The sequence below is a fragment of the Mesocricetus auratus genome, unplaced genomic scaffold (genome assembly GCF_017639785.1).
Source record: "Mesocricetus auratus isolate SY011 unplaced genomic scaffold, BCM_Maur_2.0 Super-Scaffold_100010, whole genome shotgun sequence".
Lineage (NCBI taxonomy): Eukaryota > Metazoa > Chordata > Mammalia > Rodentia > Cricetidae > Mesocricetus > Mesocricetus auratus.
The window spans coordinates 5,880,168-5,907,527 of record NW_024429194.1 but is presented as its reverse complement, the minus strand read 5'-3'; the positions used below and the strand labels follow the sequence as shown (position 1 = coordinate 5,907,527).

At 47.8% G+C, this 27,360-nt stretch overlaps 1 protein-coding gene and 2 long non-coding RNA genes across 6 annotated transcripts in view; 2 read left to right on the top strand and 1 right to left on the bottom strand.

Moving 5' to 3' along the window:
• The window catches only part of LOC101824203 (protein THEMIS3-like), a 39,562-nt gene extending 29,812 nt beyond the window's left edge, over positions 1-9,750 (bottom strand). The window contains exons 1-2 of the mRNA XM_040752907.1: positions 9,620-9,750; positions 8,290-8,424 (exon numbers count right to left, since the gene is read on the bottom strand). Of these exons, the coding sequence (XP_040608841.1) occupies positions 8,290-8,424; positions 9,620-9,710 (226 nt within the window). The 5' untranslated portion in view covers positions 9,711-9,750. The remainder of the gene's footprint in view (positions 1-8,289; positions 8,425-9,619) is intronic.
• On the top strand, positions 5,171-13,442 carry LOC121142711. 4 transcript variants are annotated; one of them, XR_005879752.1, is made up of 5 exons: positions 5,171-5,275; positions 6,854-7,612; positions 8,250-8,523; positions 9,738-9,856; positions 10,781-13,442. It is a non-coding gene; the product is annotated as an uncharacterized LOC121142711 (long non-coding RNA). The 4 variants fall into 4 exon arrangements; XR_005879751.1 differs by adding an exon at positions 10,452-10,617 and having other exon boundaries at positions 6,854-8,523; positions 10,785-13,442; XR_005879750.1 differs by adding an exon at positions 10,452-10,617 and having other exon boundaries at positions 6,854-8,523.
• Positions 13,443-17,744: 4,302 nt separating this feature from the next.
• On the top strand, positions 17,745-26,202 carry LOC110343215. Its single transcript, XR_002385415.1, has 2 exons — positions 17,745-17,932; positions 25,647-26,202. It is a non-coding gene; the product is annotated as an uncharacterized LOC110343215 (long non-coding RNA).
• Positions 26,203-27,360: the final 1,158 nt, after the last annotated feature.

The window sequence follows — 27,360 nt, the reverse complement described above, 5'->3', positions numbered from 1 at the left end:
CTCAGGACGGTGGCAGCGAGGCTGAGGAGGCCGTCTTTGCTGACTAACTTGCAGAGCAGAGGGTGCAATAGCGCAGTTTCCAGTCCCTGATTAGTTTAATGAGGCTGGCCTTCTGATGACTCTGAAGGAAAGTGTATTCCTGAGCGCGGAGAGCTGCCAGGCTTTCATTACTGCTGAGGAGCAGGGCGCCTGCCGAGAAAGGCTGAGTGCAGATGAGGGGCTCAGTGGGGAAGAAAAATGGCTAGTGCAGCCTGATGACACTTCCGCCGTGTGCTTCAGGGAACAATTCAGTCCGTGGCTTCGTCTTCGAAACAACTGTCCTAGAGACTTTCAGCTCTTTCTTGCTGCTCTTCTAGAATGAGCCCAGAGCAGTTCTTCTCTCCCACCCATCCTATCACTGATGCAGACCTGTGCGGCCACGCCCACCCATCCTATCACTGATGCAGACCTGTGCGGCCACGCCCACCCATCCTATCACTGATGCAGACCTGTGCGGCCACGCCCACCCATCCTATCACTGATGCAGGACCTGCGCGGCCACGTTTGAACAAACCAGTAGTACAGACGTTCTCTTTTCTAAAACGGGGGTCAGTTCTCTAATTAGCTATGGAGAACCGTGTGGCCTTTGGATTTAGGGAGATTCAATCAAGCTAACTGATGTATCAGTCACCTCACACACACCCATTGGCTTTTGTGGCAAGCATGGTTCAAGTCTGTTTCAGCCGCTGTCGAGGCACCCAGGACATTATTATCCTGTATGAGCAGCATGCAGCGTGACAGGTCACAAAAAACGTTATCTTCTCTGGTCAGTGCCTCCCCGTTCCCTCTCGCCTCAGGACTCACAGCTCTCCTCGGTTACTACACTTGGACCTTCTAGATTCCACTTGTCCTTGTCAGTGAGGCAGCATAGTGTGTGTCTTTCCAAATCCCACCCATTTATTTCACTTGGCATAATGCATATCAGTTCTAGCCGTGTCGTTGGGAATGTCAGACTTTGTCTTCATGTAAGATGTAGAACATCCCATCACTTCTACGCTCCCACTCCTCCATGGATGGGCACTCAGATCGCAGCCATAATCTTAACTATTGTGAATCACGATGACAAAGAAGATACATTTCAATAGAAACAAATTAATAGAAGTTTGTCCTGGCTGGTTGTTCCTGTCAACTTGATACAAGCTCGAGTCATCAGTGAGGAAGGAGCCTCAGCTGAGAAGACGCCTCCTTGGGATCCAGCTGTAAGACATTTTCTCAATTAGTGATCAATGAAGGAGGGGCCCAGCCCATGGTGGGGTGGGGCCATCCCTGGGCTGGTGGTCCTGGGTTCTACCAGCAAGAAGGCTGAGCAAGGCTGGGGAAACAAGCCAGTAAGCAGCTCCCCTCCATGGCTTCTGCATCAGCTCCCGCCTCCAGCTTCCTGCCCTGCTTGAGTTCCTCTTCTGACTTCCCCATATGATGGACTTTGATCTGTAAGTGTAAGTCAAATAAATCCTTTCCTCCCCAACTTGCTTCCTGGTCATGGTGTTTTGTTGCAGCAATAGAAACCCTAAGAGAGACAACATCTTTCTGATATGTTAGAATAGACCAAAATATACAACTTCAAGGAGAAACATGACATACTCTTCTATGAGTCTTAGAAAACAAGCTCCCAGTTTTGGTCAACTAGCAGTACCCAAAATCGCTGCTGCTTTTATCTTCGAGGGGAGCTTCACGGAAGCTGAAGGCGGGCGCGGTGTTCCTATGCAGCAAGTCTAAAGGGGACATCAGCTGAACAGAGCATGGACTTTTTTCTTTTTTCTTTTTTAATGAAAGGGTACATTGTAGGATTCATTTTTGGTTGGTTACAAGGTGTCAGCATTGGCTCACAAAATCTGCCATCATTTCACCATCAACTCTTCTGGGTGACAGTGCCAGCATCCAGGTGACCTTGCTGGGTCATAAAGGTACTTCTCAGCTGTCCCTGGGCTGCCCTTGACATCAATGCAATTGAGTTTCAGGAGGGGAAAGCCAGTATTGAGAGCGGTTTCTTGTTGGATGTGGGCGTGAAGGTGTGGAGAGCTATTAATTCTTACAGCAAATATTTATTCTTTTGTTTTTGCATGTTCACTTGAGAACTGAAGCCAACAGGGTTTTATTTCCCATGGAAGGGTTTTGTGACTCATCTTCTGGCTTTATGGGCAGCAACTTGCAGCCAACATAACAATTCAGGCAGTTGCTAAGCACCAGGGGATGCAGGAAGCCACTATGAGGCCCTCTGCTCCCCAAGCAGGGATTGCTACCTCCAGCCTGGCCATTCGGGTCCCCTTTTGTATTAGCTACTTGTTTTGTTGCTGTGAAAAAAAATCCTGGCAAAAGAAGCTTCAGGAAGAAAGGATTTATTTAGGCTTACTGGAGGAAGGGACAGTCCAGTTCTGGTGGGAAGTCCTAGTTGCAGGAGCATGGGGCAGTTTGATGTCACAGGGCACCAGCGGTCAGGTAGCTCAGGGCTGTGAATGCCCGAGTTCAGCTTCTTTTTTCATTTCTATTCAGTCCATGACCACAGTCCATGGAGTGGAGTTTCCCACATTCAGAGTCAGTCCTTCCGACCTCAGGTAACCTGTTCTAGATGAGCCAGCTCAGCCTGGCCCCGAGATGTTTCTCCAAGGTTCCTGTAAATTCCATCAAGCTGATCGTCAAGATTAAGCATCACACATTTCCTACTGTGTCTGACCAATGTCACCATCACCTGGTGTCTCTGCTGATCACAGGCCCTTGATGGGACCTAGAGAGGCAGTTGATTGCAAGGAACCCAGAGAGGCAGTCCACTGAGGCCCCTCTTAGTACCCTGTACCAAGTACACACCCAAAACAGTGTACAGCCCCAATAATCATACTTGCAAGATGGCTTTCGCAATGGTCTCAGTTTTCCAGCTAAGATGTGTTGTGGAAAGCCTCCCCCAGATGGAGTTGGAAGAGGGAGGGCCGAAGCTTACAGGATCACAGGAGAGCCTGGGCAGGGGTGAGCTTCCTTGTCTGTGAGTGCCTTGCCCAGGCTGGCTTTGAACTCTGCTCTTTCCTGAGAACTGTCCCGCAATGCTATGGCTCACAGAGGAAGCAGAACTCCTGAACTCGGCAGGATGCTAGAACCTGGAGGACTGAAAAAGGGCAGAGCAGAGCTCTCCAGGTCTGCTGTCAGGTGCTGGGAGGAGCCTGTTGCTGAGGCGACTTTATAACTGTTGTCCGTGGCTGTCCTCCACAGTGCTCATGGCAACCTTTCCTGTTCAGGGAAGTCTGTAAGAAGGGCTGCTGACTCAACCACAAGCCTCCGCGTGCCTCAGTTTCTCATGAGAGACCAGGGTGGCTGACTTGTTTCACATCTTATCTTACACAGAGGACCGTGTTTCTTCTCTTGTTCAGGCTGTCAAGGGCGAGCCTCTGTATTGCCGAGAGCAGAGGCCAGATGGCAGAGTCCCGGCGCTCCGGATGGGGCGGGGTACCACTCTGGTGGTGATCGCCTGCCCTCAGCTTTGTATTTGTCTTATAGTCAAGCAGACAGAAGCACGAGTGAGACGTGGTGTTGGGGGGGACCCTTCATATTGTGTCCCCCCTGGGATTCAGTAACTTGGACAGAGCCAAGGAGCATTTCGAATTCTTTCTCCGGGAAGAGTTGGTGACTCAATCAGAGCAGAGAGGTGTTGACGTCTAAATCCTTTCCGCTGTATTCCGTGTTGCCGGCCCACCATGTTCCAACAGAGAGAGCCTCTGGAATACATGCCAAACGAGGCTCAGAGGAAAACACAGCTGTGGTGTAGTCACTCGTCGTGAGTAGGGCCCTCCGTCAAGGAAGCAGGCAGCGTGCCTGAGCTCGAAGGATCTGGTCTTTACGGAAGACTTTTAAGCTTTTGTGTCTGCTCTCCCTTTGACCATCGCTTAGCTGAGTAAACGCCACCACCATCAGGGACTTCTGATGCATTTTAATCTCTTTGAACTTAAATGGCCAAGTGCAGTGGCGAGCAGGCCACTGGTCCTCTACACACCTGGGTTCACCTTGGTAACTTGAGTGATGACACACTTCAGCTGCTGTAAGATTCCGTATTTCTAAGGCATAGCCCCCGGCTCCTGACAGGAGCGGCAGGCCTGAAGCTGCTGCCTCTGAGTGCCCACCCGTGGCCTCCCCATCTTGGTTCCATGACTGGGCTCCTGATGCGCACTCCAGGCAGAAAAATGCTATTCCGGTGGCCGTGATGCTGATGTCTCCTGTGTTGGGAGGAGGAACATTTGGCTGCCTCCCTGCAGGCTCTCCCTTCACCTGCTGTTCCATTTCACGGTCCACTTACACCCCATCGCCACCGACAGACACGTGAACGTGATCTGCCGCATCAAGGCACGTCGGCAATCCAGGAGGTGGGCTCCCAGAGGTCCCAGGCACGGTGCATTAGGCAGTGGGCCAGCAGGTTCCCATCCCAGAAAGCTCCCCATCTCATTAGTTTCTCCCGGTACGGAATGCACGGCCATCTAGGTTAGAGCAATCAGGGCAGAATTGCTTGTGGTTTCGATGGGAGCTGCGCTAGGTTCCCGAGGCTTTGGACGACGCTGTTCTGTGAGCTGTGGCATTTTAAAGTAGGGCTAACTCGGGTGGTGAGTGTGTTTGTCCCATGCCTGTTTCCCCGGCTTTGTTCTGAGAGGGAAATGCACACTGGTGTCGGCCTCAGATCCTTGGCAGTCTCCAGGAAGCTCTTCTCTGGGCTTACCAGGACAGCACGACATGCTCAGGGAGTAAGCAGAAAATGTATTTTGCTCGGCTATGAATCCTGGCAGGGGCTTTGACAGTCAAATAAGATTTGAGGGTTGAAGGGAAAAAATTCTTTTTATCTGTAAAGTTAACAAACTGAATCTGAGACTTAGTTGTTGAAGTGACCAGAATAGGAGGGCCCGTGTGGATGGATAAGCAATAGATTACTTCACGAGGCTGCTGTCGATCCTACCACTCATTCAGTTTCCAGCGGATCATCCGTTTTCTTAGTTGGAAGAAAACTAGGCCATCACATGGGTAGGTGACGACTGGGCTTGGTGTTCATGGACTCAGTAATTGATTCCTACGAACTCCTGGGTTCAGCTCAACACACGGAGCATCTGCTAACCGCCCAGCCACACTGTTAGGTCTGACACCTGATTTGCAAAGGGTGGAGAAAGGACTCTTAAACGTATCATTTCGACAGAGAAAGAAGATGAAGGCAGCTTCAGAGGGGTCTCAGTCAGCCGGAATCCTGGTCTGAGGGCAAGGTAGAACCTTGCAGGTAAGTGTAGACTCTGGCTGAGTTTGGTTTCTCCTTCGGGAGGCAGTGACTATATCCCCAAGAGACTGTACTTCCAGCTTTTGGAACTGGACAGAGATCTCTGGTACTGGGCTTTAAGAAGCTGAGATCTGGGCCTGGGAAATGGACTGCCTTGCAGCACAGGGCTGCTGACCCTGTAAGGCCTTGAACAATTTGTTTGTTCCATTCACCCAAAATGCTATAAAAATAGTGAGGGTGGTGAATGGTGATTGATGAACATCAAAACACAAATAATGCCGGTAATTGCAATTTAAAGAGGAATGTCCTCCGCTTTGATTAATCTGACCCTCTGGGCCACCCTTAACAGAGAGGCGTGGTAGAATGCTAATCAGGAAAGGCAGCCAGGAGAGAAGGAAGTAACTCCCCAGGAGTCCAGCCCTGCCCGGCTTTCTCCAAGGCTGCCCTCTGAGGTCTCAGCCCTTTTCCATCTTTTTGGCTGAAATCTGAAACAGGCCCCGGTCAAAGCGTCAGCATTACCGCTTCACCCTCAAGCTCTGCTTCTTGGAGCTGTTTCCGCTGGGCTGGACGAGCATCCTGAGTGGTACTAGGAACACCGCCCCAGGCAATTTTAGAGCACTTGGTGCCCATCAGTGGCTTGATGAGCTGGCTAAGCAGTCCACAATGCTAGGCAGTGACCTTGAAAGGTCAGGCAGGTCCCCCACCTGCCAGCAAGCGGGAAGGCGTAAATGGAAGCAACTAAGCCAGCTGGGCCCCTCACAGGCCACTGGGAGAGCCCCAGGGCAGCCTCCTCGGTTGAGGGACCTGCTCTTCTGGCTTTCTGGCCATCCTGGGGCTTCCTCCTCCCCTTCTTCTTGTTCTTGCCAACCTCATACTGAGCCTGCAGGGAGAGCCACCCTGCGGACAAGCCCTGTACACCCCAGAGGGTTCCACCTCCCTTTTGGCGGCAGCAGCAGCAGGTCTTCGAATCTTAGTGGCAAGGACATAGTCCACATGCCTGAGCCAGGAGGCGTGTCTTCTGGCTCCCCATATAGAGTCATGTGTGTTAGGACAGTTTCTGTCCCTGCTTCCCCGGGAGGCCAGGCCACAGGACACAGCAGTGGTGGAGAGGGCAAGCAGGTGCATGGGTTCCCAGCAGACTTGTTGCTAGGGGACCCTAACACCTGCCTGATGCCGCTCGCCCACGCCGCTCGCCCATGCCGCTCGTCCACACAGCTCACCCACGCCGCTCGCCCATGCCGCTCGCCCACAAAGCCTGTCTTCAGAGGTTCTGGTTCCCAGAGCTGAGGGAGGTACTGCACACCCCCACCCAAGCCCCACACTTAAGCTAAGAGAATTACAGCGTTAAATGAGAACGTTCTGGGCCTCAGCTGGGTTCATGGAGAAGAGAAAGACAAGGATTCTGCCTTGCATGTCAGAGTAGACTGACAGCTTGGGCTGCATCAGTGGGCAGTGCCAGGGGATGAGGTTTCCGGGGAACATTCCAGAAGATTCCTTCCTTCTAAGTTAGTCCTTGTCCCAGAAAAGTTTCCTCAGAACCCAAAATAGCAAAACCAATATTTTTCATTCCTTCTTTTCCAGGGAATTTGATACGGGACACCCCTCTGCGTGCTGTGAATGTTTTATCGCCATTGGTTAATATAGAAGCTGTTTTGGCCTATGGCAGGGCAGGATAGAGTCAGGTGGGAAATCTGAGCAGAGAGACGGGGAGAAAGAAAATGGAGTTGGGGAGACGCAAGCAGCTGCCGGGGAAGCAAGAGGTGAGGTAACAAGCCAACAAGCTTCATGGTAAAATGTGCAATAATAGAAATGGGTTAATTTAAGTTGCAGAGCTAGTTAATAAGAAGCCAAGCAGTTTGTAATTAATCTTAAGCCTCAGAGTGGTTATTCGGGAATTGGCAGGTGAGAGACATCTGGCACAGATCCATCCACATAAGACCTCAAAAAGCTTTAAGAAGCTCTTAGCAAAGAGAAATGGAGCCACACGGGGTTTCCTAGTCTCTCATGCCAGCCATGGCACAGAGACACATCCCCAGACAACTGCCAGAGAGATGGAGCCGGCCGCCAACCGCCGTGGGCTGAGCCGTGTGGCGGATTCCTGCAGCCCCCTACACAAGCCACGGTAAAGAGGCTCCCTGGGAAGCCGTGTTTTAAAGTCTTCACTTGTGTTCTGGGAGAGATGGGAAGTGTGTGTTCATATGCAGAGATGGGCGCTTCTGGAACCGTGACTAGAATGGAGAAGTCACTGGGAAAAGTCACCGACAGCATCTCGTTGCCACTAGTTTTCTTCACATCTCTACAGTACTGTTGGTTTAAACACGCTTACATTGTTTCAGATAGGTATTTTTAAATGATTTATTGTCTTCATTATTTTATGTGTATGGGTGTATTGCCTTCATGCATGCCTACACACCATGTGCTGTGTGGTATCCAAGGACTACAGGGGAGGGCATGGAACCCCTGGGGACCGGAGTTACAGACGGTTGTGAACTACATTGGGAGTACTGGGAACTAAACCGCTGCCCGAAGAGCAGCCGGTGTTCTTAACCACTGAGTCCTCTGTCCAGCATTCTAATGTTTCATTGATAAAGAAGCCATCAAGCGTGCCCTTTGGTTAATTTGCTCAAAACTCAGCACCTTCCTTCTGTGGATCCTCCCTTGATTTCAAGGCCAGAGGTTACCCATCAAGGGCCTGTGGTGGTCCTGTGGTGTCCCCAAAGTGCCAGTGGAATCCTGCACCTGCACTCTGAGCTCTGATGCCCATGCAGAACTACTTTCTGCTCGTTTGTCCTTTAAGTCCTGGCCTCCTCCCCTGCATGCCCTGTCTTCCTCCTTCTCCACCAGCATCTGCATGACCCTGCTCGTCCTCCTGCTTCTCCTCTCTTGGTGTTTCCTAACTGACCCCGCTGTAGATAACTCAGACCGTGGGCTGCTTATTTCATGGGCTCTCCTCGCTCCTATACCTGTGTTCTACCAGCATTCTCAAGATCAAGAAGGAAACGTTTTGCTCGCCATACCTTTGTATTCAAGAGGAATGTTGACCACGCCCAAAACCCGCTCACCATCCTTCACTTCGGCTCTAACGTGGACTGGCTTGAGGTCAACCACCGTTATGATATCCCCTTTGGAGAACGACAGGTTGTCTAGTGACCCTGAAGACAGTATTGGCCACGAGAAAAGGGAAAGGAAAAAAAAAAAAACGAACAACTCTTAGAGGTTGAAGTTACATCCAGAGGTTCACATTTCTCCAGGTAAATGAGAGCTTTAAGTAAAATGTGTGAACACTTAAGTAAAATTTGTTAAATATGACGGGGGAAGATTAATGGAGGCCTCTTAATGAATACAGAGGAAAAGACTGCTGGGTGATGGAGGCGGACTCTTCACTCCATCAGAATATGTGATTCACTTTAAAGTGAAAAATGTTCCAAGTCATCCCCCCCCCCCCGGAAGTAGCCATTATGATTTGTCTTGCCCAGTGGGCAGCATGGCCACCCCTGCCATTTCCAGCAGCAAGCCCCATTTTCCCTGTTCTGACAATGCAGAGGCAGTGCTAGATGGCTCTCTGATGCAGAGGCAGAGTGCTTGCTAACCACGGGAAACCGTGGAGAGCGTTGACGTGCTTTTGTTTTTTTTTTTTTTTTTTTTTTTGGTTATCACCAAGCCAACAAAAGACAATTTTTCAAGCTCACACTTATCTATGCCTTAGATTTCACGTGTCAAATTGCGGTAATTTCTCAGCAGAGTGAAAAATATTCACTGCTCAAAAATAACATTTTTCCCCCTTCCTAGGCAATACTGGTGAATTTCTCCCTCCTTTCCCAACCTTCTGTCAGGTTAAAAAAATAAATAAAACAACCCTTCAAACAGCAGAAATATGACAACCCATAGCAAGGAGCATTGCTAGGCTGTATATTTCATTCTGCCCAGGGCTAAGGAAAATGCTTTAGCAAGTAAATATATGTCTTCCATAAACAGAACATTTTCTCGCTCTTTTCCAATACTCTACCTTCTTGGGAAAGAGTTTTTTTCCCCTTTATGGTTTGTTAAGAAGAAATAAGTGCAGTTTTTTCCCCCAAGGCAGGTGATTCTTGTAGAATAATACTTGATTCTCCTAACCCTAGTCCTAGCATCTCTCGACATTATCTGGATAGAACACGACTCCCACGCCCACTCTCATTCCTGATGTCTTGCAACCAGGCCTGATAAGGAAGCCTTCATCTTTGGAATTTGCCAGCTTATGCTCCTCCTGATTCCAGACTTCTCTCTCTCTTCCCCCTCCCTCCCTCTCTCCCACCATCTCTCCCCTCTCTGTGTCTCTGTGTCTCTGTCTCTCTCTCTCTTTCTCACCTGAAAAATAGTTTCCATCGGTCACTTCCACTTGTCTGGGCAAGGAGTTCTGATTTAATGAATTGATGTAAGAATCCCAGGTTTGCTCCATGACGACAGGGTCGTTTCTCCCCTACAGGACATGGCCAGCGCTGCTCCAGGCAGTGAGCAGACAGCAAAGTTGTCTCTTGTGAGCAGGTAACCAGCTACCTGATCATGACCTGAACAGTGAGGCAAGTGTCATAGGAGGAGGAGGAAGTAAGTAACTGGACAGGAAGAAAGAGTTTGTTGGTTCAATGTCCAAGGGCTGGGAGGGGCAGGTACCTGATTGTTTTGGATGAAGGATTTTCTGGAAAGGCTGGGTAGGCATGTTGGGAGTATCTTCTAGATTAAAGTATTGCACGCAGCAGCATCATGCACAACGCCACCCAAGTATCCCATCACAGTGCTGATTCCGTAGGTGGGGTCTGGTCGTCTGCACGTCTGGCAAGCCTCCAGATGACGCCTGCTGGTCCTTTAACTACCTTCTGAGGAACAGGGTGCTAGCAATACCAGCATTGCTTGGGTTATGCGCATTCGTGGTTAATTCTGAACCGCCAGGAATGCACAGGTGTCACAGTAGGGAAAGAAAGAAAAGCACCTCCCCTTGGGGTCTTTAACCAAGAGAGGGAGCAGACTTGAATTCTCCACTTCCTGCTCCCCGCCCTGTCTTCCATCCTGGGTCTGCTGTGTGAGCCTGAATCTGTGTCTGTCTGAAGAAGAGGCTTCTTGTGACTCTGTCCCTGCACCTGTGTCTTCCATCAGTGTGTGCCTGTCCCTAACACCAGGCTTCTGCTCTGTGTTTATTGAGCAGCACGGGAAGGTATCACACACGGGAGGAATGGGACGCTTTACAGGCATCTTTGACAGAGTTTTGCTGGGGACTAAGTCATCGACGCCAACTGATTCCACCTGACCCAGACAACGGGCACCATTGTTTATCAACCAATATCCATAAATGGCCGCCTTCAACTTTTACGGTGTGTTTGCTATTTTCAGCAGATGACATACATGCACTGGGGTCAGGGGCAGGGAGGAGCACATAATTTAAGATTACAGCCATGCGTTAGCTTAGGTTGTAAAAGCTGACTGCATGGGAAATCCAAGGTGGGGAAGGCTGACTGTTACCTTGTTTTCTTAAAGGCAGGTTAAACAAACACCTGGAGTGCACAGTTGGGCAGCGGTCCTGAGTGGCCGCAAGGTGTAGTGTTAACTCTGGCTGTGAGGTCCAGCAGAAGTTCCAGGCTCTTGGAATGTGAGGTCTGTAGATCATCATCACCAACATCGCCCGAGAGGCTGAACACAGCCAACAATCGACTCACAGCCTACCCAACAGGACTGTCCAGGTGTGGGACCCAGTAAATCGTGGCCCTGGGTGGACTCTACCATCCAGCAGCATCTCTACCATCTACCAGCATGCTGAGGATGCAGACTCAGGCTCCACTCTAGGTATCTTGGACCAGAGTCCCATTCCCTTATCACTGGCAGAAGGGTAAGCAGCTGTCTGTGGTGCCTGTTAGCATACCAAAGCACCCACTGGCCCCCAGGCTCCTTCAGTATCACAAGTACCTGCTACACATTTCAGAGTCCATGCTGGCACTCTGGCTGGCTCTTCTCAGGTCTTCTCTTCTACTCTAAACTTCTCCAGCTCAGGGGCTTTCCTCCCTGCAGCTACTCGTTCTTATAACCCTGCTATTCCCGCTATGCTCGTTCTCTCTGCCCATTCTTCTTTGTCCTCATTTCTCACTGTCCCACCTCTCTCTCATTTTCTCTCTCCTCTTCTTCTCTCAGAGCCAGGTCCAGCTGACATTATGTTAGGCTTTAAAGGGACTCTGTCAGCACAATTTTACTTCCTATAAATACCTAAGTAGTAGCCGCTAATAAACTTTGTGTGTGTGTGTGTGTGTGTGTGTGTGTGCTAATGTTAGGCAATAGACCACTTAAAATCTTCTTCCTATATATTCAAAGATCTTTATATTCATCTCACTGCTTTTGGAGCAAGTCCTACAAGTGTTAATTATAGTAATTACTGAGCTAAATGGTTTTTAATATTTCTCAGGCTTTTGTTATCTGTTGCCAAGCTGCTTTGCAGAAAGTTTGAAAAGTTGAAACTCTAGCTGGTAGATCAGGGTACCCGCCTTCCTCTCCGGCTTTGAGAACTGTTGATTTTTGGAATATTTGCTAATGTGGTAGGAGCTAGCCTGGCATGGTTGCTGTCTTCCTGCTTCCTCCGTTCACTGTGTAGCCATGACACCACGGGAGAACAGCTCGTGGGATTCAGGCATCCGAAGGCCGGTTAGTTTTCCCCATGCCTGTTCCTGGAGCTCTCCCCATGCCATGGGATATTCATGGCCATAAACCTTTCTCAGCTCTCTCCCACATTCCTGGGGCAGTTGAAACTGGTCCTAGAGCAGCTCTCATCTGATCCAGGTCAACGTCTGAACTTAACTCTGCTCATAGGCTACTGTTGTCAAGCCTACCCGCACTGCTCCCGGTAGCCCCCTTCTTACCTGTGTGTTTTACAGTTCAGGTGTCACATGACCCTCTAGTAACCTTGTAAAGTATGTGTGTGTGTGTGTGTGTGTGCATGTGCGTGTACATGTGTGCGCGCGCGCGCAATGATGCCATAGCCAGGAGGACAAGCTTCAGTGAGGAGAGGGGACTTAGTTTAGTGCCACTTCTCTGCTGGTCAGATGTTGTCACTCTTCAGTAACTGTTCAGTTCTACCAGTAGCCCTAGACTAAGCTCCCTCAGCACTTTCTTTATGGACCATGCACAAGATTTAGGAGGACACCATTGTAATGTCCCCATTTAAACTTCTGGCTGTATGTGTTTATTATCTAGTTGCTTGTTTCTCTCTAGCGCTAGATTTCCTAGCTAACACAGGCTCCGAATGTTAGCATCTCCTACCTCCTCTCAGATGTAGTCTATGGCTTGGGCTGGCCTTTTACTGAAAGAGCAGCCATCACGCCAAGGCTTATGCTGGTCTCTGCTTTGAGCCTGACAGAAAGGACACGGCAAAGGGGTAGGGTGCTGGCTTTGGGAGAACGATGAAGAGAATCTGCTTTTCTTACATTAACCATTAGAAAGATAGAGAAGTCACAGCCATCGGGTCTAAATGATGGCCGTGGGGGCGAGGACCTCAATAGCCAGACTTGTTCCTGGTGTTAAAGACCCCTCAAAAACAGAAATGACAGTGAGCGTGGCAACCCCCCTGCTCCAGCCCTCAAGCCTTATGTTTTGGAGATCACAAAGAGGGTCCACATGTCTGCCACCGGTGGGTTAAAGAGATATAAGGAACTGTGGGATTATATTTGGTTTGTGTCATATTAGTTTGAGATGAGGTTTCTTTTGCTAAGGTTGGCCTCAAACACGGCTATGCTGAAGACGACTGAACTTCCGATCTCTCTGCCTCTGCCTCCTGAGTGCTGAGATTATAGGTATGCACCTACACATGCATTTGATGCAGTGCTGGGCATTGAACCAGGGATTAAGGACACTAGGCAAACATTGTACCAGCTGAGCTACAGCCACCATCCCAGGGTTCTGGTTTGTTGCTCTATGGATATGTTTATGAGTGAAGGGCTGTGCTGCTCACAGCGATCTCCAAAAGTGATAGCTCTTCAGCAGTACTCTCTTTAGCTTTTCCTGCACAGTCCCATTTCCTGTAACTGTAACAAAATAACCAAGACTGTAACTGTAACTGTAACAAAATAACCAAGACTGTAACTGTAACTGTAACAAAATAACCAAGACTGTAACTGTAACTGTAACAAAATAACCAAGACTGTAACTGTAAAGACTGGGCAATTTGTAAAGAATGGAAGTTTACTTTGAGGCTGGGAAGTCCAATAGCACACCATCTGGTGAGGGTTTTGCACCTCATCCAAACATGGTAGAGTGCATCTCACAGGGACACAGGGTCAGTGGGCTAGATCAGCGCTGCGGGTTAACCCTTCTGTACACTGTGAATATGTATTACTCTCATTGGCTGATATAGAAGCTGATTGGCCTATAGCAAGGCAGGATTAAGTTACGAGGGATGATCAAACTGAGGATACTGGGATGAAGAAGGGCAGGAGTCAGAAAGATGCCAGCCAGCAGGATGTACAGAAAATGAGATAACAAGCCATGAGCCATGTGGCAAAGCATAGCTAAGAAACACGGGGTAGTTTAGACGAAACAGTCAGCTAGTAGCAAGCCTGAGCTATTGGCCAAGCATGTCAAATTAACATAGGCCTCTGTGTGGCAATTTGGAAGTAGCTGCCAAGGCGGGAGAACTCTGCCTACAGATCAGGGGTCTTCCCCATCTTATAACACCACTAACATCATCAAGGATCCTCATCACCATGGCGTCTTCCAATTAGTTGTCTCCTGTCTTAGTTAGAGTTTCTATTGCTCTGAAGAGACACCACGACCATAGCAATTCTCACAAAGAAAACATTTAATTGGGGCTGGCTTACAATGGTTTAGTCCATTATTGTGGGTGGTGTGTGTAGACATGGTGCTAGAGAAGGGGGCTGAGAGTTCTATATCTTGATCCACAGACAAACAGAAGAGAACTGAGTGCCTCACTGTGTCTGGCTCAAAGCCAGCCTCCACAGTGACACATCTTCTCCAACAGGGTCACACTTCCTCCAACAGGGCCACCCCTTCTAATAGTGCCACTCCCTACGGGGGCATTTTCTTTCAAACCACCACCACACCTCCCCATGGCCTCACAATAACTTTGGGGATTAAGCTTCCTTAATGTATAAATTAGCAAAGATTTACCTTTTAGTAAAGTAGCAAAAATTTATCTAAACAATTATTTTTTTAAAAGGCATTTTCCTTGTAGATGCTGACGTCTCTTTGAAACTCTCGACCAAGTCCAAGGGAGCAGTGTTTCAACAACACGCTTGACTTCAGTCCACTTTGAGTTTGCTTTGTCTGAGTTCCCTCCCATTCTCCACAGATGACACCGTATCTAAAGAATATGGGAGAAGATAGCTCTCCAGAAACTTCCTTAACATCAAACATAGCAGTGCCCTTGAGCAGTCTGGAGCTTGAAATAGAAATCCAAGCTGAAAAAAAAAAAGCCCGTTCATGGACAGTCTAAAAGTAAAACAAGACCATAAAACTTAATGGGAGAAAGATCTGGCCATAGGCTTGTTGTCTGGGTCACTGTATGCAAAACTATTTCTTTATAGGAAGTGGCTTTCAACCAAAAGACATTTGAACAAACTAATAAACAGTGAACTTTGAGCTCCCTTAGTTGACTGAGTCACAAGTTGACAGAACGTTTGTGGGTGTGGGTTTCCTGAAGAAACAAACTTCAGTGCAAAGAACACATTTGGAGCAGTGACTTTCTTTTTAGTGGCTTTTTAATGAAAGGACTTTGCCTTATAGAAATAGTTTCACTGTCTTACTGTCTTCCCTATGTTTTACATATTGTAGGATTTGTGGTTGATAGCTATTTGGAGGTACTTGTATAAATTCTTCTTTGCCAAAGAGTTATGTTCATGCATCACAGAACAGAGTGACATAAAAAGGCAAGGATGTGCAGATCACAAAGTCACTGAATCCCACATCTTAAACTAATTAACGTCTATGCTTTGTATAGAGGTGTTGGGTGGCCATTTATCAAAATCAGTCTGTCGCATTTGGGAGATCAGGTGACATCTGTCCCATCCTAAGCATGAAAATTCAAGTCTAACTATATCAAGTCAAGAAAGTTTTGGTTTGGAGACCCACGGTAAATGGGGGTTGAGAAAGGAAACCAGAGCCAAACCCAACAATGTATGCAACGACACTCCATGGAGTAGCTGCAACTCTGTCCACACATGGTACCCATCTGACCAAACAATGCCAAAATTCTACCTGTTTATTTAAGAAGTCCCAACAGAAGAAAGACCAATGGGATTTGATAGTAGGATCCTTCTGGCCCAGAGCCATGAAGACATCAGGCGGGTATGTATTGCCATTCAGGTCAAATACCTTCTGTGTATATGTTTGTCTTATTGGTTGATAAATAAAGAACTGTTGACCAATAGGGAAGCAAGATAGGTGGGACTAGGAGTTGAGGAGGATTCTGGGAAATGTAGTAAAGAGTAGGAGTCACCATGTGATCCCAGGAAGAGAGGACGAAGGAGGCTGGCATCCTCGGTAAGATAAGACTGTATAGAAATATATATATGTTAGTAGTTATGGGTTAATACTTAAGACAGAGCTAGCCAATGAGAAGCCCTGGACATTGGCCAACAGCATTGTAACTATGTAGAGTCTCTGTGTGTTATTTGGGGTTGATGTGGCTCTGGGACCAGGCTGGTGGGAAGAATGCTCGTTACACAGGAGGATTAACACAAAATGACATTGGATTTCTTGGACCCTGAGGGAAAGACTGAAGTCCCCACACACACACACACACAGTCTCCCTGAAACCCACTGCCCTTTAGGGCCTTCAGCCAACTTCACCCTCAGAGAGAGAATTTCTGCACTTCACTCTTATATTTAAATTCCACTTTGAACATCCTGGTTTATTGTTCTGGCAGAAACCATGGTAACCCAAGACTTTGGCAATTTGTTTTTCCATTTCTCTATGCATCTTTACTCGGTGGAAGCAGAAAATTCCAGTACTTACTGTCTCAGGTACTTTCTGTAGCTGGGAATGGCCACATGATCCAGCCCAGGTCAGTGAGACAAAGGAGAATCTTCGATGGGAAAGTTGATTTCTTGCTAAAAGTGCACTGTGCCCTCCCAATCTTGTATGTACCCAAGCTGTACTGACACCTAATGAACCACCCACGTGAAGACAATGGGAAACTCACGGATGAAGGCAAGAGGCAGAAATAGTCATAGGACTGGAGAACTGGAGTGAGCAGTAGGGGCCACACCAACTTGCTTGCTTCACAGGCTTTCTGTTGTTCTAGGCTAAACGCTCTAAGTTCAGATGTTGACCCTCTTAAAGGTGGTTCTGGCTGGGCGTTGGTGCCACACGCCTTTAATCCTAGCACTCGGGAGTCAGAGGCAGGCGGATCTCTGTGAGTTCGAGGCCAGTTTGTTCTACACAGCGAGTTCCAGGACAATACAGAGAAACCCTGTCTCAAAAAACAGAGCCAACAAAACAAAGGTGGGGTTCTGCTAAAGACATACAGCGATGTAATGATTCTTAATAACATTTTGCTATTCTCATAGACCAGTGCCTTGCCCAGCCATCATCAGAGACACATTCCTCCTGCAGTCGATGGGAATAGATACCGAACCCCACAGCTAGACAGTGTGCAGAGACTGAGGACCTTGGGGCACTCAGTCCTAAATGTGACCTCTCCATCAAGCCCCTCCCCTCAGGGCTCAGGGAGCTATGCGGGAAGTGTGTGAGAGCCAGAGGGAATGGAAGTCACCCAGGCCTTCTAGACACAGCAGGGCTGACACACGCATGGACTCACAAAGGACAAAGCCAGATGGGGTTCCAGCACTGAGAGGTCTCAGAAGTCTAGAGCAGAAAGACGACTATCAGAAAGGAACTACAGGCATTAAAGCAAACGTCCTAAATGATCACCTCAGTTCCAACATGGTGTGCCATTTTCTCCCACAGTTGATTATCTACTCTAGTACTCTACTGCTTTTGTCATATTGATAACTCAGGAAGGGGATCTAAGAGGACTACTGCCGGAGAAAGCCTGGTTTTCTAGCAGGATCACAGCCTGGAGGCCGGGGATGAGAGTCAGCTGGGGAGGGTCTCGTGGGAAGCTTTGGTTCGGGACTCATGTCTTCAGGAGCTGCCTGCCAGGGGTTAAGGATTGGATTAATCAGATTCTCACTTTTCCTGGTCAGCTTTCTCAGTTCTTTAGAGGTAGGCGGGGATAAAGTCTAAAGGACTCTATTCCCACGGCTTTCCTATCCTCGCTGGGGAGGCAAAATCAAGCATTACAGGACTTGACATTCCGTTTTTTACTATCTGAACTTCGGGGGCTAAATTTAAATGGGAAGCAAGCCTGAGGGTTAACAACCTAATAGCTCCAGGTGGGTTGAGAAACTCTTCAGGTGGGACAGTTGACTGAAAACACCTGTGGGCCGTGAGACTCCGCCCCCTCCCCCAAGCTTCTGATAGGAAACATGTGTCTGGGCCTCCATTGCCACCTACCCCTCTGAGACTGCGGGGCCCGGGGCCAGGGGACCAGGACCGACTGCAGATGGACTCCCCATCCCCAGAGTTCCTTCTCCGCCCCTGGAGCCACACATGCACAGTCTCCACTCCCGAGGCGAAACTGGCGTCCTTCTACGCTCTGGTTAAGGGGAAAATCTGCTTTTGTTGAGGTAGGTTTAGTTTTCATTTCCACGCCGCCTCCGTCAGTGCGGATCTAACAAAGACATCTTGTGGCAAGATTTGACCTCTGAACCCTGAAAATTGTGTTTTTCCCCTAGTGGGAGGAAATGATTTGGAAATTTAGATTTGCACGTATGGATTTCAGCACGGATTGTTTAAAAAAAAAAGCCTCTTTATGGAGTTGATCCTTCCTTGGGAAAGTTTGCTGAATGAAATTTCATGTCAACTAGTTTTAGCTGAAGTAGTCCCCCCGCCCCCATTCCATTGTGTTGGGGCTCACTCAGTACCAACTGTCTTTTCCTGGTCTATTTCAAAACACGATTTAAAAATATAGACGTAACAACTCTTCCCTGAGATGCTGTTTCAAGTGAGAACCTGAGATGGCCCCTTCCCCAACACAGCATTTAATCTGTAATTTTGTAGGTTACTCTCATTTGCAGACTTTAGAAGGTACCTTTTATTCTCCTCGAAGTGTTAAAGCAATTTAGATTAATTGGCCTTGGAGTCTTTGATACCCATTTTAAAGACATTTTAAAATCTGGTGGAGACGGTACCCTTTCATATGTGATAAGTAAAATCCTTGGCACATGAAAGCCCTCTTCCTCTTTTTGTTTTTGCACAAAAGAAAATTTTCAGAGCTGCAGAGAAACTGCAGAGGTGAGAGACAGGAGGGTTGTCCCATGCTGAAGGCCGGCTCCGCTCTCCCTTCCGTACCCTTCAGAGCTGCCCGGGGAGAAGGGATGAGGGTGCTGGCTCCCCTCTCAGGACAAAGGGCGACTGCCAGGCACTCCACGTGGTTCCCACCACGCTTCACATTTGATGGCCGCCACCCAAACACGTTTACCAGGCCAAGTGTTCCACCACAAACAGCACAGCACGTCCAAAAGCTAGTGCCACTCCCTAAGGACAAAGGTTCAGTTTAAAGCTAGCCATGTGGTCGTCCCCGAGTGCTACCGAGGTAGGGTGGGGCCTTGCTGGGCTCGACTCTGACTCTAATACCCTCCATGAGGTTCCTGGGCCTAGCTGTTGAGAGGTAGATGCCATGCACTCTCCCTCTCCCTCTGATTGTTAGAGACAAAGTCCATATGGTGAAGGCTAGCCTCAGAGTGGAGACCCTCCTTGCCCAAGGCTTGGCCTCTCAGAATTCACCAATGTCCCTGAACTTGAGGGAAGGTACAGACATGATACAGGCATCACTTGGGCTTGGTGTACATTTCTTTGTTTAATTGGGGACCTTGGCTGGACTGGTAGAACGCTTGGTTAATGAGTGTGAGAAACACTTGGGGGTAAGCTAAACACCGGCAATCCCATTGCCTGGGAGGCTAAGGCAGGAGGATGGTGAATCCCAGGGTAGCCTGCACTGTGCAGTGAAAGGACAAGAAACGAGGCCAGCAGGAAAGCGCTTTTTGACGCTTCCTCGTGGACTCATTTCTCTCTCCCTCTGGCTAAGATATAATGTGTTGCCTTAGTGACGGGGAGAAAAGACTTACGAAAGGTCAACAAAGCCATCTGAGCCTCTGGTGGTGCCAGCCTGTAATCCCAGTGACTCTGGAGTCTAGGCCAGGGGATAGCAAGTTCAGGGGCGGCCTGGGAAACTGAGCCAAATCCCGGCTGCAAATATAAGGCACAGAGAGCTGGAGGTGTAGTTTACCAGTATAGCACTTGCCTGGGATGTGGATTCAAGCCCCGAGACTTTCACACAAACGAAAAGTATAAACAGGAACAGCCCACGAAGTAAAAGATACAAGTGCCAAAGAACTAGTGATATTCAGAAGTGGAGAGCGCGAAGATAACCATCAGAAAGGATCTAAAGGCATTTAATCGAACGTTACCGAGGGAAAGAAATGCACTGCTGTTAACACATTGCAGTGATCCTCATGGATTGGAAGTAGACAGAGTTGAGGCCACGCTCAGATTTCCAGCCCACAGCACTGCGACGGAAAGGATTTCTGCTTCACGTAGCTTACATGAGATACTTTGTTGTGGGAGTCCTAATAAACACAGTGTTAACAATTAATAATTAATATCTCTATTTTAAAGATAACAAAATAGACCACTACCTTACAGAAAAGAAGGTTACAGAAAATAGATATATGAACTTATAAATGGGGGTGGGGGATAACTGGGCACCGAGGAAATTTAAATAACTATGGGCATACTTCATTGGGTGCCCTGAAAGTATATTTAAAAACTTAGCTGCCCAAATTGATGCTATTAAAAACAGGAGACATATTGTTAATACCATGGGTCACAAATAAGACCACTACTACAGCTTAAAGTCAAATTTCACAGTTTAAAGTCAAATTTGAAGCAAGTTTTAATTAAATACTGGCCAGGTGGATGGACTCTGGTCAGGTCCATTCCCATGTTCCCAGGAAATGGTCCCCAAATAAAGTTTGGCAAGGGATTAAGAAGGAAAACCCATAATCCATTGCAGTTCCCGTCATGTCCAATCAGGGGCAAGCATACATCTTTATGTATTTCCTGCCTGTGAAACCCCTGCCCACATGTGATCAAGAACATCTGGTGCTGATGGGTCAAACAAACTTGCTTAGGGGACTGAAAACACATGGCTTGTTATCTCCCATAAACAAGAGCTTCCAGCATTTCAGGAACTGTCCTTGGGCAAGGGGGGCCTTGCAGATCAGAGGCATTTTTGTTTGACGGATCTCTCAGGCAAAGTAATTAAAGCACAAAATGCATCCTTGGCAAAAGGAAAGTTGTAAAAGATACTCATAGGGTAGGTTTCTTGGGATAATTTCACCAAACATTCAAACTCCCTGACCTGTAGAACATTAAGGAACAGAACCCTCCTCCATATTGACGTTTAACTCAGACGTAAGCCAATCAAAAAGAAAAAAAACCACACAAGGCATGAATGATGTTGTATAAAACACAAGTGATGAATATTGTTGTAAATTTCCCAGATGAAATATGTCAATGCAGAAACCATAGTTTCTTGAAGTGAATAAGAGATAGTTTATAGTGATCATGGTCTGGGAACACAGATATAGGTTACCCCAAATCTCATGTTCTGATGTGGAAACAGTTTCATGAAGTTTTATAGTTTTACAGGACAAAGGAAATTATTAAGACAAAAAATATACATTGACAGTAAAGGGAGATAGGGAAAAGCTTTTCTTCAGGTCCAAGATGGTCTCTGAGCTTTGGGGTGAATGGGAACTAGTGGTCTTCTAAGTTAATAGATTCCAGAAGATTCCTATTAGTCACAGGACATTGGTTCTGACATAGAGACGGGCAAGGAGTAGCCGCTCTGAGGCTTGAACTAGCCGCTGGACCTGCGACATTCCAACCTCCCCACAGTGCTGGAATTCTAAGTCATCCCGTCTCTGCACACACAGCTTCCTTCCAGGAGTTCTCATTCACAAATCGTTGCACACACAATTAAGTTTATTTCAGTAATACAAATGTGGTCAGTTAGGTGATCAGTTAAAGTAATCTATATTGAAGCGTTACAGAGATAATGATAACCTATGTACATGTCCAAGAGTCAGGGGATTATTAACCATTGAGACATAAATTCACTCTAGTCTCATTCTCAGGGAGTCAGAAGACCCGTCATTGTAACTGACAAGCAGGCTATAATATTCATAGAAAGGCCTAGATTAATTTTAAAATATTAATTTTACTTATTTTACAGTTGAGTCATGGGTGATGTAGCCTCTGTGATATGGGGGAGGCCCATAAATTTTATAATTGTACAAAGGTCATAGGTCAGCACAAGTCAAGGAGGTGGTTCAGTGTGCCTTCAGCTTCTCTTGAGTTGCAGGGAAGCAGAGTTCACATAGGAAGTGGAGTTCACTCCAGGAAATTCTGTTTCTTAGGCTTGGCTATAAACTTGGGAAATGGAAGAAAGAAAACGATAGTTTGATGTTTATACTGCTGATTTTCCCATCACCCCTTGTCCTGGCACAACTTGATGGGTTACCAGTCACTTTAGGGTGTGACCTTTTGGGTAGATGAGCCCTGGGTCTTGATAAGGTCTTTCTTTGTTTCTTTTGAGTGGATTCCTGAGTTTCCCAGTTATCAGGTTTAAGACATATTCATACAGCCAACTGCCAAAGTCAAAAAACATTTCAGAGATTGAGGGGCTTTTCCCAGATTCAATGCTGACTTTAATCCCTCAACCTAGCTACAGAGAGCTCATCCCCAAACATGTTTTCAGTGTGTGAGTTTTCTAGTTGAACTACACAAACAGGCACATAGTGAAATGGGCCGGAAGTCAGCTGCCCTAACCCCATACCTTCTCCGTGCTTGATGGTCTCTGACTCCATAACAGACCCCACTTTCTCTCAATCATATTCTGCCTGAGAGGACAAAGGGCTCCTCCTTTCTTGGAAGGGGACTATGCTTGTAAAATCCCCCACTTTTTTTTCCTTTATAAAATTTCTATTGTATTTTGAAGCAAGAGTTCTTTGTGACAGGAGCCCGCTTTCCTCTCTGGCTCAAAGAAAAGACTTCTATTTGGCCTTATATTTGCAGTGGCCTGTAAATCACTCGACATAGGTGCAGTACCATTAGTGCTACGTTACTTGCTGGGTGTCTGGGAGAAGGTGCTATGGAAATACCATGGCTTCCCTGTGAGAAGTCACTCTGTACACTGGAGATGAAAGGAAGGCTCTTTATCAGCACTTGTCCAGATGGGGCTAATGCCCAGGGAAGAGTGGCCTCAGACAGAAGATCTGACAAACTTACATACAGTTTAGGCTTATGCATTTTACATGAGCTGTCATCATTAAGTCGTTTTTAGGTCCTGGCCCCACGTTATATTTTGGATAATTTAAATAGACAAGAGACTTCAAGTCTGGTCACTTGGCACATGAGAGATTTGCAAAGCAAAGGCAGTAATATTTCTGAAATACATCTGTGTTGTTCTTTTCTAATAGCTGTTACTTGGGTCATCTTGCCCACCTGGAGGGATTATGCTTTTTCTGATAAGAACACAGCAGACTTAAAGGTGGCTGTGACCCTGTGCTGTCCCCTGGAGTTGCCTCTTAGAGACACATTCTTTGATATGCGTGGGGATGGACCTAATGGCTGGTTGTAAGTCAGGGATGTCCTCTTTCTTTGTCCTGGGAATGGAACCTAGTTGAAGGTCAGTCTTGGTGAATGAGTTTGAAGACAGGATGGCTGATGGGCATATAACTGCCACGTGAACACGTTCTGATCCAGCTTTGAGCTTGTTGAGCAGGGGCCTCGCAGACAGGAGAAAATACCCATAGGCCTTTGCTTTAAGTTGCCAGGTACCTGTCTCAGGTCAGAAAGGTGAGGAAGAAGCCATCCATCTTGGAAATTTATCATCTTCATTACTTAGCCGTGGCTCCTCTGCCTATCAGGGAGTCCTTCTAACTTTTTATCCTTCTAAATTTCCCTCTGAGGAACAGGGGTGGCTGTCCACATGGAGGAAGCGAGCCTCAGAAGTCCTTGCGAAGCTGCCTCTCAGCATTCTGGGAGAGCTACCCCTGGGGGCACTGGCTCATGATGTGGGAATCTCCGGATAGATGTACCCCAGGACCCTTAGATGAATCTACTGTCTCCCTCAGCCTTTCTCTCCCGTGTCTTAAAGGTCCATCTTCAACGACCATTTCCTTCACCTAGAAGGAAAGACACTATGTTGACACTATGAAACAAAGACACTATGTTGACATTAAGGAAAGACATGTCTTTTTTTTTATGTTATCAAGACATCTTCAATGCCATATCCTGTAGACTCTGAAGTGTTCGAAGACGACCTGTCTTTCTAAAAATGTGTTTGACCTTGTAAACATACCTGTTGTGACTACAAATTTAGTTGTAATAGTTGACTAGCTGCTAAACTCGTGACTAAACAGAAGCAAACGGCCAAGGTAGCAGCGGGAGAGAGACGCAGTGTGCCAGACAAGGTAACAGGATGAGGAGACGAGGTGAAGAGGAGACGAGGGCAAAGATCTGGGAAAGGTAGAGAGAGCCGGAAGAGGAACAAGGCCGCCGTCGTCGTAGCTGTGGGCGGGACTCCATGCTGGTGTGGTCTGCATGTTCTCTCCCCCTCTGGGGCTTCCACTGAGCACCTTGTCCTGACGACCTCTCAAGGCCCCAGAGGACAGTGTAGGCGGAAGTTACCGTCCTGCCAGGTCCTGCAGCCCTTCAGCCCCAAATAAGCACACAGAGACATAGGGCTTCTTACTGGCCGGCTCTCTCTTAATTGCTAACCCATAGCTATTAATCTATGCATTTCTACATGGCCTTATCTTACCATAGAATACTTATCTTCCCAGTCCCCACATGGTGTCCCCTGGCGGCCTTTCCTCTCTCCCCAGAATTCTCCTGTCTTCCTGCCTCTGCTGGACGATCACTGTTTATTTCATCAACCAATAGGAGAAACGTATATACAGAGGGACATCCCCTATCAGGACAGGCCAAGGAAGCACTGGGCATTCCTGAGAGAAGCTGTGTGCCGTGCTTTGACTCAGCCATCCATGTCAGAAGGCAATGAAGATGGTGACACATGCCAATCCTTGGAAAAGCTGAGGCCCTGCTTTCCCTGAAGTCACATTAGAAGAGGGGTGGGCACTTGGGTGATGCTGTCCCTGACAACCAGGCCTACGCCTGGAGGGGTGTTTTCTTTTTCTGTAATATTTATTTATTTAATGTGCACTGGTGTTTTGCTTGTATACACCCTCTGTGAGGGTGTCAGATACCATTGAACTGGAGTCACACACAGTTGTGAGCTGCCATGTGGGTGCTGGGAATTGAACCTGGGTCCTCTGGAAGATCGGCCGGTGCTCTTAACCGCTGAGCCGTCTCTCCAGCCCCTTTCCTGTGTTCTCACTCCTCAGCATCAGTAAGAGAGCCCACTTGGGAGGCATGAGGACTGTAAATCCCAGTGTTTACACCAACAGCTGTGCACACCTGCAACCCGAGTGCTGTGGGGGTCCCAGGCAGAAGGGACTGACTGCCAGTCTAGTTCCGGGTTAGTGAAAGATCCCGTCTCAAGGGAACAAGGCAGAGCAGGGTATCTGCTGCTGTCCTTTGGCCTCCACAAGTGCATACACGTGTACACATGTGCGCACACACACAGGGCGTTGTGCACATCCCCGCATACGGTCACACATACTGCACACATACATCTAGAAAAAAAATGAAACAAAACACCAGAATGCAACAGTGTGTGCAACACCCAATGGCGGCCGTGGCTCCAGAGGTGCCTTGCCCTTACTAGCTCCCTCAACAACCCTCACAGCCCCACGTAGCGAGCGATAAGCGCTCTCACCCTGCAGAGAAAGACACAGAGATATAGGCGAAGCGACTGGATAGGGTCAACCGGAAAGCTGCAGACCCCACCCTGGTGCGTTGGCCAGCCACGGCCCTTTGACACGGCCAGCGTTGCTTTTTAGAACGTGCCAGCAGTTAACTTATTGTATGCCACCAGAAGCCGATGTTATTCCACAGCCGGGGGACAGTATTTCTGCGCCTCTGTCATTTAGAATGGTTAATTACTTACTCGATCAAGATTTAACGAGTAGAAATAAAAGGATGTCTCCAGTATATAGACGTTTACAGGTAATATATATATTCAAAACAGGCTAGTCAAAAGTCAAAAACATCTGTTGGACACATTAATTTTTGCGGGAGCAGTGCTGTCTCATTCTGATATAAATTTGCTGGGGAAAGGTATTTACAGATTGGCTTTGGTGTTCTGGACAGGAACCGCCCCTCTGAATTGATGAACATGTCCTGGTGGAATCAGTGGGCTGTATTGCCATTCCACAGGGAAGATAAGAACTGAGGCCGCGTCCTGCGTGTGATGATGAAGCCATCAGCGCGTTGCTGCTTGTTGATGGAGGAGTTTATGTTAGCCTGCCAGCCTTTGCGATGGCTCCAGTCAGCACAGCTCCTGCTTTGCCAGCCGAGGGCACCCAGCCTCCACTCCCAGTGATCCCAGTTTGTTCGGCCATCTTGAAAAGCTGGATGTCAAACCACAGCAATGACATTGTGACAACTGGGTTCACTAGGCCTGTGATGCTGTGCCGTGAGCTCCCAGAGACTGAGATGGCATGCACGGGGCGTGCAAGGGTCTGCACCAGACTGAAAGAAGCAGCAGACACAAGCCCCCACCCCCAGCTGGTACCCACTGGCAAATGAAAACTCAGCTTTCTCCAAGCATCTTTTCTTGTGCTCTCTTCTTTGTTTGTTTTACCCTATTCTGATGTGTTGGTTTTTGTTTTATATATTATATCAATTGTCTTGTTACCCCTTAAAAGCCTGTTTGTTTTCTAATGAGATACAGAAAAGGTGTGGGATACAGATCCGAGGGCAAGTGGGGAGGAGCTGGGAGTGGAGGGAGGGAAAACTGTAATCAGGATAGATCTTATGGGAAGGAAAGTTCACATTTCTGATGTTCACTTTCTACAAGTAAACAGGGATGGTGAGGGGAGGAAAATCTGATTACCTGCTTGGCACAGTGGGGCTCTCCTCGCTACCAGTATTCCTTAAACAAAAAAAGGAATAGCCAGTCAAATACCCAAACCCTTGCCAGCAGGAACTCTCTGGAACATTCCTTGAAAGCCTTGAGAAAACATGGCTACCACAGCTGATTGCCCTGCCTCCTGGGGTGCAGGCTTTAGCCAAGGCTGTTTGAAACCGTTTGTCCTTTGGTTATCACAAGCCTCTGTGAATTCTAGATAACTCTATAAACATCTCCATCCAGGCCAGATGAGAAGCCCCGGTGGTCTAGCACATGCTTTCTTTTTAATTTTTAAGATCGTAAACACATAAATCTCCCCTTCCCTTTCCTCCCTTCAAACCCTTCCGTATAATTCTCCTTGCTCTCTTTCAAACTCGCGGCCTTTTCCTCATCACTTGTCATTGCATGACGTATGTACACATACTTACTTCTAAATCCAGCCCGCGCAGTCTGTATAATGTTACTTGCATGTATCCCAGGCCCATTCTCTTCCATCTCCCCTTCTAAAAGACTTTTGTACATTCTAGAATCCAGCCCTCTGCCGGATGTCCAGCTGCCAACAATTCTCTCCCATTCTTGGGTCTCCTCTTTTCCAGGCTTCTTTTTTCTTTTCCTTAGTGGTGCGGAAACTTTTTAGTTTTAGGGAGTTCCACTTGTCAGTTGTTGCTCTAATTCCTGGTTGGATGGAGTCGTACTCAGCCTATTCGGGAAGTCCTCTCCTCCATCTGTGCCAGACAGGGCACTTTCTTCCAGCAGTTGGCGTGTCTCAGGGCTCAGACTAAGGTCTGTGATGTGTTTGGGGTAGTTTTTTGCGTCAGGTGATAGGTAAGGGTCTGGCCTCATTGTTCTGCGTGTGGACAGCGAACTTTCCCTGCACCATTAGGTGAAGATGCTTTCTTTGTTTCATTGTTCTGCGTGTGGACAGCCCGTCCCCCCCCGCACCATTAGGTGAAG